The sequence below is a fragment of the Vombatus ursinus genome, unplaced genomic scaffold (assembly GCF_900497805.2).
Source record: "Vombatus ursinus unplaced genomic scaffold, bare-nosed wombat genome assembly UNPS02011613.1, whole genome shotgun sequence".
In the NCBI taxonomy this organism is placed as follows: Eukaryota; Metazoa; Chordata; class Mammalia; order Diprotodontia; family Vombatidae; genus Vombatus; species Vombatus ursinus.
In genome coordinates, this window is record NW_020951391.1 from 1398410 (window position 1) to 1411059 (window position 12650).

General features: G+C 44.4%; 1 protein-coding gene across 2 annotated transcripts in view; it reads right to left on the reverse strand.

Moving 5' to 3' along the window:
• Positions 1–1825: 1825 nt before the first annotated feature.
• SLC6A17 (solute carrier family 6 member 17) overlaps positions 1826–12650 on the reverse strand; it is a 35367-nt gene continuing 24542 nt past the window's right edge. For both annotated transcript variants that reach the window (XM_027856789.1, XM_027856788.1), the window contains exons 10-11: positions 3472–3634; positions 1826–2194 (exon numbers count right to left, since the gene is read on the reverse strand). In XM_027856789.1, coding sequence (XP_027712590.1) covers positions 1826–2194; positions 3472–3634 — 532 coding nt within the window. The remainder of the gene's footprint in view (positions 2195–3471; positions 3635–12650) is intronic.

Genomic DNA, 12650 nt, shown 5'->3' on the forward strand with positions numbered 1-12650 from the left:
AGAACCCCAGATGAGTTGTCAGGGGACCTGAGTTTGAGTTCTGTTTTCTAAGCCACTGGTCTAAAGGAACTCACTCATTCGGTAACTCATCAGGGAAGGGTCTACACTCCCCTGAAACAGCAGGGTTCTGTTAAGTTCCCTGTTAAGCTGAGTTGTAAGATAGGACCTAAGAGGCTTGGGAGTGGTTCTAAAGTAGTAAGGGATAAGGAAGAGGAAGAAGGGAAGAGGTGGAGAGGAAGCTGGTGACAGTGGAGTGGGTGGGGTGAGGGGAGGCAGTCACTGGAGAGAGTCGCCACTGGGATTGTTCAAAGTCCTGAAGGGATTGTGCAGGGTGGGAGTGGCCATCAGGGCTGAGGAGGCAGTGAAATTGAAACTCTTTTCCCCAGACCCTAGCACTTCTCCACCTTGTGCCCAATTAACCAACCATGGGCAAGGAAGGTCCTGGGCCAGACCCCCCCCCCCCCCCCCCCCGGGCCCCGGGAAATCCCCCCCCCCCCCGGGCCCCCCCCCCCCGGCCGGGGGGAAGGCGGGGGGGGGCCCCCCCCCCCCCCCCCCACACTCCTAGGAGCACAGAGAATCCCTCAGATCCCAGGGCCCTCCTGCCCTGGAGGGAGTAGCTGCCAGTGGAGAGGACTGTCCCCTGCCTGGAATGATTGGGGGAGGGGTAGGAGAGGGGGGAAATAGTGTGCTTCTGAAAACAAGTTTGGGAGAAGCCTTCCTCCCCCACCTCACCTCACTCCCAATTGTCCTTGCTCGCAGAACTGGAGAGAGTCAGAGGCCACTGCCCTCAGGCTCCACTCAGAGCGTGAGGGCTAAGCAAAGTATTCCCAAGCTGAGACACTGACCTGGCCCCAGTCAGGGTTATTCTCACAGACATGAGGAGACAGACAGCAGGACAGATGTGTCCATGTACACACACACACAGTAAAAGCAGCATCCTATAATAGCTTACCCTCCGTCTTCTCCCCCACAGCTAGGGAGACCTTATATTGGTCCCTGAGCAAGATCTAGCATACTTAGGACAGTGGCTGGAACATTACATCTGGGACTTAGACACAGCATTGAAATCCATTCATCATCAACTCACCACTTCCCCCTCTCCTCCCACCAAGATCAGACATAAGGGGGGCCCTGCACCAACTACCCGAGGCTCCAGAGGCAGTTTCCTTGGTCTCTCTCATAGAACAAATACCCTTGGAGGCCTCCCTGTGGCTGCCAAGTACCAGGCCTGAAGATAGACTTTTAGCCCACCCACTGCTTGTGTCTACTGGGGAGCATCCTCCTCCCAGATCATCAGTGGTGTAACCTGCTGGTCCCAAGAGAGGAACCTCCAGTCTTAATGGAGTCATTGCCTCATCAAGCTTTGTTCAGGTAAGGAGCAAGAAAACACCAAGGAGAGAGACAACCAGAGGTGGCAGAAAATAGGGAGAGAGGTGAAAGGGATGCCTCAGGAGTCACCTGGAAGAGCTGCTGGGCTGGGAATCCAGATTCCTGAGTCATCTCTGACACAGCCACCACAGCACCTAAACTATTGTGATGGCACCTCCTAGGGTGTGTAATCTGGCTAGAGGTATGAAGGGGGCCAGATGGAGTTACAGAGACAGGCAAATGGGGGAGAGTGGGGAAGAGAATATGTTCCTGACCCCTTGTTCCTTACACCGAGCAAGGTCCCAGGAATGATTCTAAGAGGCAAGGTGGTGGCTCTGAGAATCCCACACCCAGTTGAACTGGGGATGGTACCACCACCGCTCAAGAATATGGGCAGTAGGAAGGTAGACCAGAGAGACAGGTAAGGGATGGAGGGTGGGAAGTCAAGTGACAGTGGTCACAGCTCAGATTCAGGGGTGCTGGCGAGCAGGTATCCACTCCCATAGCGTCCATTGGGGGCACTGCTCATCTCCAGGGGGGATGTGCTTCCTGGGCCAAGGTAGGAGCGATGGGTGGGCATCGGGGAGGGAGTCTCACTGGGCATCTTGCTCAGGATGAAGCGGGTTTCATCGTTTTCCTCCAAGTTGGAGATGTCCTTCATCATCCGGCCCTTCTTGTAGGACACAGACAGGGTATTGGAGCCATCTGACAGCAGGTGGAACTGGCGGAGGATGAAGACCACAGGGATGGGCAGAGTGGCCAGGACAATAAGAGTGATCAGGATAGCCATGGCCCAGTTGGGGAAATAGAGGTACCGTTCTGCAGCCTGAGAGAGGAAGTAAGTAAAAGCATCAGCCAGATGGGTCACACTTGTCTGGTTCTCTCTCTAGGGATAGGAATGGTTTCTCTCTGACCCTCCTCACCAATTCATGTAGGCACCCCAAGAGGACAAGTCTTCCTCATGCCTTTCCATGCCACAGTTATTGAAGAGACCAAATCACACTCCCTGGCATAGAATTATAGTTCTAGAGCTGGAAGGTATCTCAAAGGCCACCAAATCCAACTCCATCATTTTACAGATAAGGAAACTGAGGCCCATGGAAAATAAGTGACTTGCTAAAAAAAAAATGTAAAAGACTTCACTGGACCTAGAGAATGAAGTGATCTGGGATTCATTACATTTGATGTAACTGCTGATCTAGAGAATATATTTGATTGGAATGTAAAGTCGATAATCCAAAGCTGCTGCTGAAAGATATGAAATCAAAATATTTTATCTTTGACAATGGAAATGGTCTCAAAGGAAATAGAAATGTTACTTTTACCCTCTCTTGGAATATTGTATCAAATGCTGGAACTCTACCTCTACCTGACAGGATTGGAACTTGTCTCTAGTCCATTTCCAGATACATATGAAATAACAAAGTTATTCAATTATTATTCTGAATTTGAGCAATGAATTTTTATCCTTAATGAATTTCATCTCATTTGCCCCATTTCTTTCCCTTTTCCTGCTTCCTATTCTTTTGCCCTGAAAGGAAGAGATCCTTGCTTCTGGTTGTAACTTTTATTAAAAATTAGGTTTCTTTTCTTTTCTTTCTTATAAGAGCCAACATTGAAAAATATAACTGAAAGAAAAGGTAAATGGGTGACAATTTTTTTAAAGTTGGCCATCTGAATGAAGTATCACCTTTCTTATTAATAAAAGTTGGAAAACTCTCCAAAAAAGCCCCCAAACAACTAGGCAATCATTGGAGTCCAGGTTCTCTGACTCCAGAACCAGTACTCTTAAATGACACACCCTATAAATGATAAGAAGCAACATAGTGGAGTGGACCAGGAATCAGGAGACCTGGGGTCTAGCTTTGGTCTCACTGCTAAGCTGTTTTTTGTCACTGTGGTTAACTAGTATGGCTTATCTGAGCCTCAGTTGCCCCAGATCTGAAATGGAGCAATAACTTCCTGCTGAGAACAAGTAAACAGGTCTGAGAAATTATAGTGACTCAAGAAGGATTCAATGGATCCAATGTGAGCCTGCCCTTTGGAACAGGGAACCCCATGGGAGAGGGAAGCTTGGGGAAAGGTGACCTGTTCTCTCCTTACCTCCTCCTTGATCCAGGCACTATAGCCCGGTGGGGTGACACCCAGCTGGATGATGCTGGCAGTGGTGAGAACGGCCATGCACAGGGGGGACACATACTTCCACATGTAGAAGTAGAATTGGTAAGGTCGGAAGCCCAGCATCTCTGTCAGCTCCTGCATGAATCTGGCAAGAGAAGAAAACAGAGAGGACAGGAGGAGATGGGGTGAATGTCGGTCACAAAGGGTATGAGAGGGTATTTTTCATCACATTGCTCAGGGGCAAAGAACATTCTCACCCACCCCCTCCCCCCACATCTGCCCGGCTCCAAACTGATCATTGGCAAGAAGTTTTCTTGGTTAGCTCCTCCCTTCTCCTAGGAGATGGGAAGCAACTCTATCCCTTTTTGCTCTCTCCTCTACCCTAATCAACCATAAAAATCATGTATTCCCAGGATCAGAGAGAATAAATGTCAGAACAGGAAGGGACTTCAGAAATCATCTCATTCAATGTTCTCATTTAACAGATGAGGAAACTGAGGCTCAGAAGTGAAATGACTTGCCCAAAGATACTCAGAGGTAGTAAAGGACCGAAATGTCCTGAAGTCAAGGCTAGCCCTCTTTGTACTACATTAAGTTGTGCCTGTTGATATGGCCCTTGATAAACATTCACACATCAAAGTTTAATTCAGTTCAACAGCCACTGATTAAGCTGCCACCAGGTGCAGAGCACTACTCTTGAAGACAAAGTTGAGTTCAGACATGGTTCCTACCTTAGGGCACTTACATTCTAACAGAGTGTAAGATACCAATACAAAACACCCGAACTGAGAATGGAACCTAATAAATGTGTAAGAGAGGTGCAAAACAAGAGCTACAATTATTTACAACTACATGAATCAGGAGATGAGAGGTAGGATTTGAACTGGGATTTACAGGATGTGTGGGATTAGGGTCTACTATCTAGAACTGGAAGGGGTGGAGGTGGGGCGAGTGAATGCCCCGATTCTCAGGTATACTGGAAAGTCTTCTAAAGTACTTCTTTGGTCTCCATTCATATTCCTAGCTCAGAGCTCCATACTTAATAATAACAATAGCAAGCATTTATAGGTTTTAGGTTTCCAAAACACTTTACAAGTTATCTTCACAACAACCCTAGAAGATATTAGCTACTATTATCCCCACTTTATCAATAAGAAAACTAAGTCTGGCAGCCTTTAAGTGACTTGCCCAGGGTCACACAGGTAGTAAGTGTCTGAAACCAAATTTGAACTCAAATCTTCCTGACTTCTGGCTCAATGCTTTATCCACTGAGCAACCTTTTGTTGTTTTGTTGTTCACTTGTTTCCATTGTGTCCCACTCTTCCTGACCCCATTTGAGTTTTTTTTTGTTTTGTTTTGTTTTGGTGAGGCAATCAGGGTTAAATGACTTGTCCAGGGTCACACAGCTAGAGTCAAGTCTCTGATGTGAACTCAAGTCCTCTTGACTCCAGGGCCAGTGCTCTATCCACTTCGCCACCTAGCTGCCCTGATTTGGGGTTTTCATGGCAAAGAAAATGGAATGGTTTGCCATTTTCTTCTCCACCTCATTTGATAGTTGAGGAAACTGAGGGAAATGGGGTTAAGTGAACTTGCTCAGGGTCACACAGCTAGTAAAGGTCTGAGGCTTGATTTGAGCTCAGGAAGATGAGTCTTCCCAACTCCAGGCCAGTCATTCTATCCACTTTGCCACCTAGCTGCCCACTGAGCTACCTAGCTGCCTCTAATGTACAATACACAATATATAATAATACAGTAAGTCTTCCATCCTTCAACAATGAATCATCAAAGAATTTATTAAGTACCCACTATGTGTCAAGCACTTTGCTAGGTGCTACATATAAAACTTCCATATAAGGAGAAGAAAGAAGCCCAGCCCCCTCTTCATTTCCCACCATCTATACTCTTTGGATGCTATACCACTTTCATCATGACCTCCCCCAGGAAAAGCTCACGGCCAGGAAACTCATCATCATAGACTGCTTCAGCTTTAGTTCTTACACCTTATCAGGACCCTCAGTAGCCTCTGCCCCTCTGATTGGAAGGCTGGAGGAAGGAGTAAAACACTTCTCTCAAACCCTTCAAGTAAAGAGGGCTCAGAAGCCCAATGAACTCTTTCGTTTCCCAATGGCCACAGGTCTTTGGAATCTACACTACCGTCATCACGCCCCTGCACTCCAACTCTGAGTGCTTCCTCCCCTGCCCCACCTTTTAGCTTCCTTTTATATGTTGGGTTCCTCCCTTAGACTATACGGTCCTTAAGAGCAGGGCCTCTTTCCTTTTCTTATTGTATCCCCAGCACTTAGCTCAGTGACTGGTATGTAGTAGGTGATTAATAAATATTTATGCTATTGTATTATGTTGTGATGGAGTGACAAAGACAAAAGTGAAACAGTTCTTGCTTTCAAAAAAGCTTACTTTCTAACCAAGGGAAAAACATTGTACACTTGTAAGTATATCCAAAACATATCCAAAGAAATACAAAGTAATCTTCACCCTGGGCAAAAATCACTTCACCCCATCGCTTTGCCAAAAAAAAAAAAAAATACAAAGTAATCTTGGGATAGGAAGGCACTAGCAGTTTAGGAGGGTCTGGAAAGGCCTTGTGTAGGAGGTGACATTTAGGCTGAGCTTTGAAGATACACGAGGATTCTACTAGGCAGACGGGAGGAGGGAGGGCCTTCCAGGTAACGGGCACACAGTCTGTACAAAGAGTGTAGACAAAAGACAACGTGTTGTGTTTGAAGAAGATCAAGTGGCCATTTTGGCTGGACTACAGGCTGTGTAAAGGGCAGTAATGTATAATAAGCCTGGCAAGGTAGGTTGGAGCCAGATGGTGAAGGACTTTAAATGTCAAACAGGGGAGTATAGTTTTGTTCCAAGAGCTAATGGAAACCACTGGGATTTTCCAAGCAGAGAAGTGACGAGTCAGATCTGTACTTTAGGAATATAACTCGGTAAATTTTGTGGAGGATGGATAGGAGAAGAGAATGGAGATGGGGACACAAATTAGGAAACTAGTATAATAATTAAAGTGAGACATGATGGGGCTCTGAACCAGGGTGATTGCAGGGTAAATGTTTAACTACTAGCTCTGGGGAGGGGAAAGGAGGGAAAATACACACATACAATACGTTGTTTAATCTGCATTATTATGATTTTCTCCATCACTTTCTTAAGTCTAGAAACCAGCAAAACAATAAATCAGGCCCTGGTTTGTAAGAGAGATTTAAACTCTCACACTGAAATTTTAACAAGTGGCTCTCCAGCTTTAACTGACTCAAGCACAGCCCTGGGTGATTGTGATGTGAGTAGAAAGAGACTGATATGAGAAACGTCATCGAGGAAGAAATGACAGGACTGGGATTTTGCTTGGATATGTGGGGTGAGAGAGAATACAGAACTGAAGATAAGTTCACGATTGGCAATCTAGATTCCTCCCTTTGTTCTTTTTTTTTTCTGTCCACATTTATTAATTGCATCTCGTGGACGAGGTAATAAGCATTGTGGTATGGTAGATAAAGAATCAGCAGTGGCGTCAGAAAGACCTGGGTTCAAATTCTGCCTTTGATACATAGCAAGAACAGGTCACTCACCCTCTTGGTGGCACCCTCCCCCCCAAGCAATTCTTGAAGACCATAAGCCATCAGATCTGCATTAGTGAAAGGACTTGTGGCTCCCCATCCTGATGAGACCGTAGGTCTGGACCAACACCAGAACTTTACAAAAAACACAAGGAATTATGCTCTTTTCTGGGGTAGAGAGGAAGATAAGTCAGATAAGGTCTTCACTGTTAGGGAGCTTAATCTAGTGGGTGCTCAAGAAGTAGGGCAGTGCAGTATAATGGAAAGAGATCATTAGACAGGAATCACCAAGGGTTGTCAACCAGCCAGTAGTTGGCTAGTTTGGTTAATAACTTATCATAGGAGCCAACTGACAATAAAGATTTCTGTCCGGGTCTATACTGGGCTAGTATTTTTTTAGTATTTGTGTCATACCGTGCTCTAAACAGTGTGCTGATATTGTTTAATGTCCAGTCTCACATCTCCAAATGAATATTGGACTAGATCTTGAACTGGATGTCCCATAGTCATCTTAAACTCAACATGTCCAAACCTAAACTCAAACTTCCTCCAAAGCGCCCCTCCTTTCCTAACTTTCCTCTTACCATGGAGGCCCCTACCACCCTCCCTGTTACCCCAGTTTGCAACCTTTGTCTCTTCACTTTCTTTGACCTCCAACATCTTGCCAAGTCCTGTTGATTCTAATTTTTTATGATTTTACCTCTTATATACCCCCTGCTCTCCTTTGACACTGTTACACCTTGCAGGTCCTCATCACCTTATACTTCACCAATTGTTTGGTATGATTGGTCTCCGTGCCTTAAATCTCTCCTCACTCTAGCCCATCCTCCACTCTGCTGCCAAAACAATCAGCACAAGTCTGACCAACTACCCTCTCCCCTTTCAATAAACTCTAGGGGCTCCCTATACTACTAAGATCAAATCTAAAATCCTCTGTCTGGCATTTAAAACCTGGTCCCTTCCCACCTTTCCAGTCTTCTTATACCTTCCTTCTTCCACATACTCTGTGATCTGGGGAAATTGGCTTCCTTGCTATTCCTTGAACACTCCATCTTCCAACTCTGTGATTTTTCACTGGCTGTCTCTAATACCAGACTTTTCTTCCTCCTCATCTCTGCCTCATTACTTCTCTTGTTTCCTCTAAGTTCCAGCTAAAATCCCATCTTCTACAAGAAACCTTTTCTAGTCCTCCTCAATCCTTGTACTCCTTTGAGGCTTCCCCCAATTTATCCTTTATGTAGCTTGTCTGTACATAGTTGTCTCCTCCATTAAACAGCTTCTTGGGAATGGAGACTGTATTTTGCCTTTCTTTGTATCCCTAGCACTTAGCACAGTGTCTGGTGCATAGTAAGCTTTTAATAAATACTCATCAGCTTGGCCTGATTGACTTGGGGTACTCTTGATGATGTTCCATGGAATAACTTTAAAAAAAGTTTTGATTTGAGTAATCTTAGGCCTGAGAGCATCCTAGATACTGAGCTGGCCTTGGAATCATGAAGACCTGATTTCAAGTCTTCCATAGGATGTATACCAGCTATGTGACCTTGGGCAAGTCATTTAACCTCTCATTGCCCCTCCCCCCAGTGTACTCTAAGACTAGTTGCAGAGAAGGTGGCCATCTGTATCAGTGGAGGGAGTTTCCTCCCTGGGGGTTCCTTGAATGGATGAAATCACAGTTTTTGTCAAATTTCCCCACCCAAAAAAAAAAAGTCTAGATTGAGTTATGAAATCTGGGATTGAGTTCCAGAACTGCCACTAGCTATTTGTGTGTGATCTCTGGGGCCCAATAAGTACCTTCACTGGTAAAATGAGGGAGGTGAGTCTAAACGACCTCTAAGATTCCTTCTGGTCCTGACACAATATTCACTTCCTGCCTAAAGCTGACTCTGCTTTCATGGTGTCTGGAGTCATCTCACAAAAAAGTCTGAGAACCCATTTCTTTATTCCCAGTGAGATTGGAACCCATCAGTGTCCTCTTCTTCTCATGTATGGTCTACACTCTGCACAATAATGACAGGTCATTATCACAAGATTGCATCTACGCATACCTCCATAACCCCTTTTGCCCAGGCAGGTGGTGCCAATGCCTGTCCTTCCCCAGTCTTAAGAAGGGGATTCACCAGTAGAACGTAGAATTGAAAGGGTACTGGATTTGGAGACCAAAGTTCTCAGTAAGAGGTTCTGGGTTCTGACATTTATGATCTGTATGACCTCAGACAAGTAGCTTAACCTCTCTTAGTCTTAATAAATAAATGTTTATTAAGCACCTACTATGTGTTAGGTACTGTGCTAGCCTTCGAGGATTATCAAGTCCTACAAAGACAGGCAAAATGTAGTCCCTCTTAAAGGCCTCTCAGTCTAATGGAGGAGATAACATGCAAATAGTGGGCAAACATTCGAACATCTGTAAAATGAGGGGTTTGGACCAGATAGTTTCTAAGATCTCTTCTAGCTTGAAATCTAAGATCAAGTTTGTACAGTCTCAGATGCCCTCTGCTGTAGAAGTGTGAAAAGTACGGCTTCCCCAGAGCCTCCTAGGTTCAATTAGACAAATATTTACACAATACCTGGATAAGTCTTATCAGGGTACAAGTTCAACATGAGCCAACAATAAGGCTGCGTTAACAGAAGTACAGGGGAGGCAGCATTTTATAGTGGAGAAAGCCCTGAGTCACAGTCAGGTTTAGATCCTGGCTCTGACACTACCTCTGAGGAAGTCACTTTAGTGTCAGGCACTGTGTTAAATCACTGGGGATACAAAAGACTGGCAAAAGACAGTGCCCGCTCCCAAAGAGCTCACAATCTAATCGGGGAGTCAACATGCAAATACTATGTATAAACAAGACAGAGAGGCTGAGTTGGGTGTCGTCTCAGAGGGAAGGCACTAAGATTGAAGACTGGGAGAGCTTTTAGCTTCTTGTAGAAGAGGGGACTTTAGCTAAGACTTGAAGGAAGCTAAGAGGTAAAGATGAGGAGGGAGAGTATTCCATGTATTGGGGACAGTGAAAAGGCTGAGAGTCAGAAGATGAAGTGTTTTGGGGGGAGGAATAGCAAGGAGGTCAGTGTCCCTGGATTGCAGAGTATGCTGAGGGGGTGTAAGGAAGGTATAAGAAGAATGGAAAGGTAGGAAGGGACCAGGTTATAAAGGACTTCAAAAGCTAGAGGGTTTTATATTTGATCTTGGAGGCAATAGGGAGTCACTGAAGTTTATTGAATGGTGTGTGTGTGTGTGTGTGTGTGTGTGTGTGTGTGTGTGTGTGAGAGAGAGAGAGAGAGAGAGAGAGAGAGAGAGAGAGAGAGAGAGAGAGAGAGAGAACTGGTGCAACCTGTGCTTTATGAACATCAATTTGGCAGCTATTTGAGGGATGTACTGTGATGGGGAGGGATTTAAGGCGTGGAGACCAGCCATCAGGCTATTGTAATAGTTCTGGGGTGAGGTGATGAGGTTTGCATCAAGGTAATGGCAGTGTCAGAGGAGAGAAGGGGGCTTATTTGAAAGATATTACAACGGGAAATAACAAGACTTGACAAGAGAGTGTGCCTGGAGTAGAATGGAACCGCACAGGCAAGGCAGGTCATTAGGAGTTTTGTAAACCTTAAATACGAAAGATTATTTAGGGTCTAGAACAAGGAAGGGGATTGTCCCGTAGCACCCTAAACTAGTGAGACCACTACTGTGCACTGACTTGATCTCACACTTACAGAACACCCTAAGTTTCACAAAGTGCTTTCCTTATTTAGAACAACCCTAAATGGCAGACTCCAGCACAGTGCCTGGCACACAGTAGGTGCTTAATAAATATTTGACTACTTCAAGTAGTATTCTTCCATAAACTGAGGCCTATCTTTAAATGTTCAGTTTGTAGCACTGTATTTTAGGAAGGCACTCTAAAATATGGAAGGACATTGACAAGCTAGAGTGGGGTACAGAGCAGATTACAAGTATAGTGGGAGTACCAGAATGTCTTGTATGAGGATTGGAGGAGAAAAGATGTGGGGGGTGGGAGGATGTGATAGCTGCCTTCCAGTAATGATAATAACAACATCTGAGATTTAAATACACCTAAAGATTTGTGAAGGGTACATGCATTTGATTCTTTCAACCTTTATTATTATTATCTCCATTTTATAGATGAGGAAACTGGATAGAGAAATGAAATAACTTACCCATTGTCACACAAATAGTAAACATCAGAGACAGGATTCAAACCCAGGTTTCTCTGTACTCCAAGCCCAGTGCTCTTTCATCTATGGGGCTGTTATATGAAGGCAGGATTACACTCTGTTCTGCTTGGCACCAGTAGATGGAAATTGCCAGGAGGACAATTTAGATTCTGCATAAGAAAGGACTTCCGAACAGGGGATTTGAGGAGAGTGGACAAGGTTCTCTATACTTGCCAATCTCATGGATTTCCATGACTTCAACTATCTCCTCCATGTAATAACAAGAACTTTTCAATAGCACTTTGAGGATGACAAATTGCTTCTCTCACAACAACCCTGCAAGGTAGGTTGTATAAATATTCTTCCATTTGGGGATGAAGCAACTGAAATTCAGAATTTACATTACTTGCCCAAAATTATAAAGTCCCTAAGTGCTAGGGTTAATACAGAAACCTGATTCTTCTGATGCTAAGTGAATTACTCTTCCTCTTCCTCTCCCCTTCACTACATACCACAATGCAGAAATCTGTAAATCCCCAGTCCTGACTTCTCTTCCAAGCTCCAGACTCAGATATCTAATTGCTCATAAGACATTTCTACCTGGACGTCTTAAGCATATCAAATACAATGTGTCCAAAACCAAATTTACCATTTATTCTCCTAAATCTACTCCTCTATATAACTTCACTATTTCTATCAGTGGCACTACTGTCACTCAATATCCCGTGTTCAAAATGTAAATATCTTTTATTCTTTCTTCTTCTTTCACCTCTCATGTCTAATCAGTTACAACTTCCACAATAGCTCTTGTGTTCATTCCTTGCTCAATATTTCCATAGCCAACACCTCAATAATTTCTTTATTAACATCTGATTGGACTATGATAGGGATTCCATTGAGCTGATTCTATCAGCATCTTGGACAGAGACTACACAGAACTGGGCCAGGAATTGAGTGGGAGGAAGAAAGCAGACTATAGCATTTGGGAAATAGCACATCCCTTATTTTGATCCCAAGCTGCTTCGTGAAATAATAACCCATCTTTTAAAACATGAATATTCTTCCAGCATTAGCATGGTGGAGTGACTAGAGATCTGACTTTGGAGTACTGAAGACCTGGATTCAAGTCTTTCCTCTTGGCTGTGTGACTCTGGGCAAGATACTTAACTTCTCAGTGCCCCAGTCTACTCTGTAAGACTAGAAGTTGAAGGGAAGGTACTAGTCTTTATCAGCAGAGGGCGCTTCTTCATTCCCTATACCAATGAAATCCACTCTATCCTTAGAATCCACTTTCTATCCTTATCTTGTTCTTTTAATGATCCTGTAGAGTTGTTAATCATGGAACACTGCAATCTCTGAAGAAGCAAAATCATGGGTGACCCAAAGAGCAATAGAGAGATATATGGTGGATGTAAA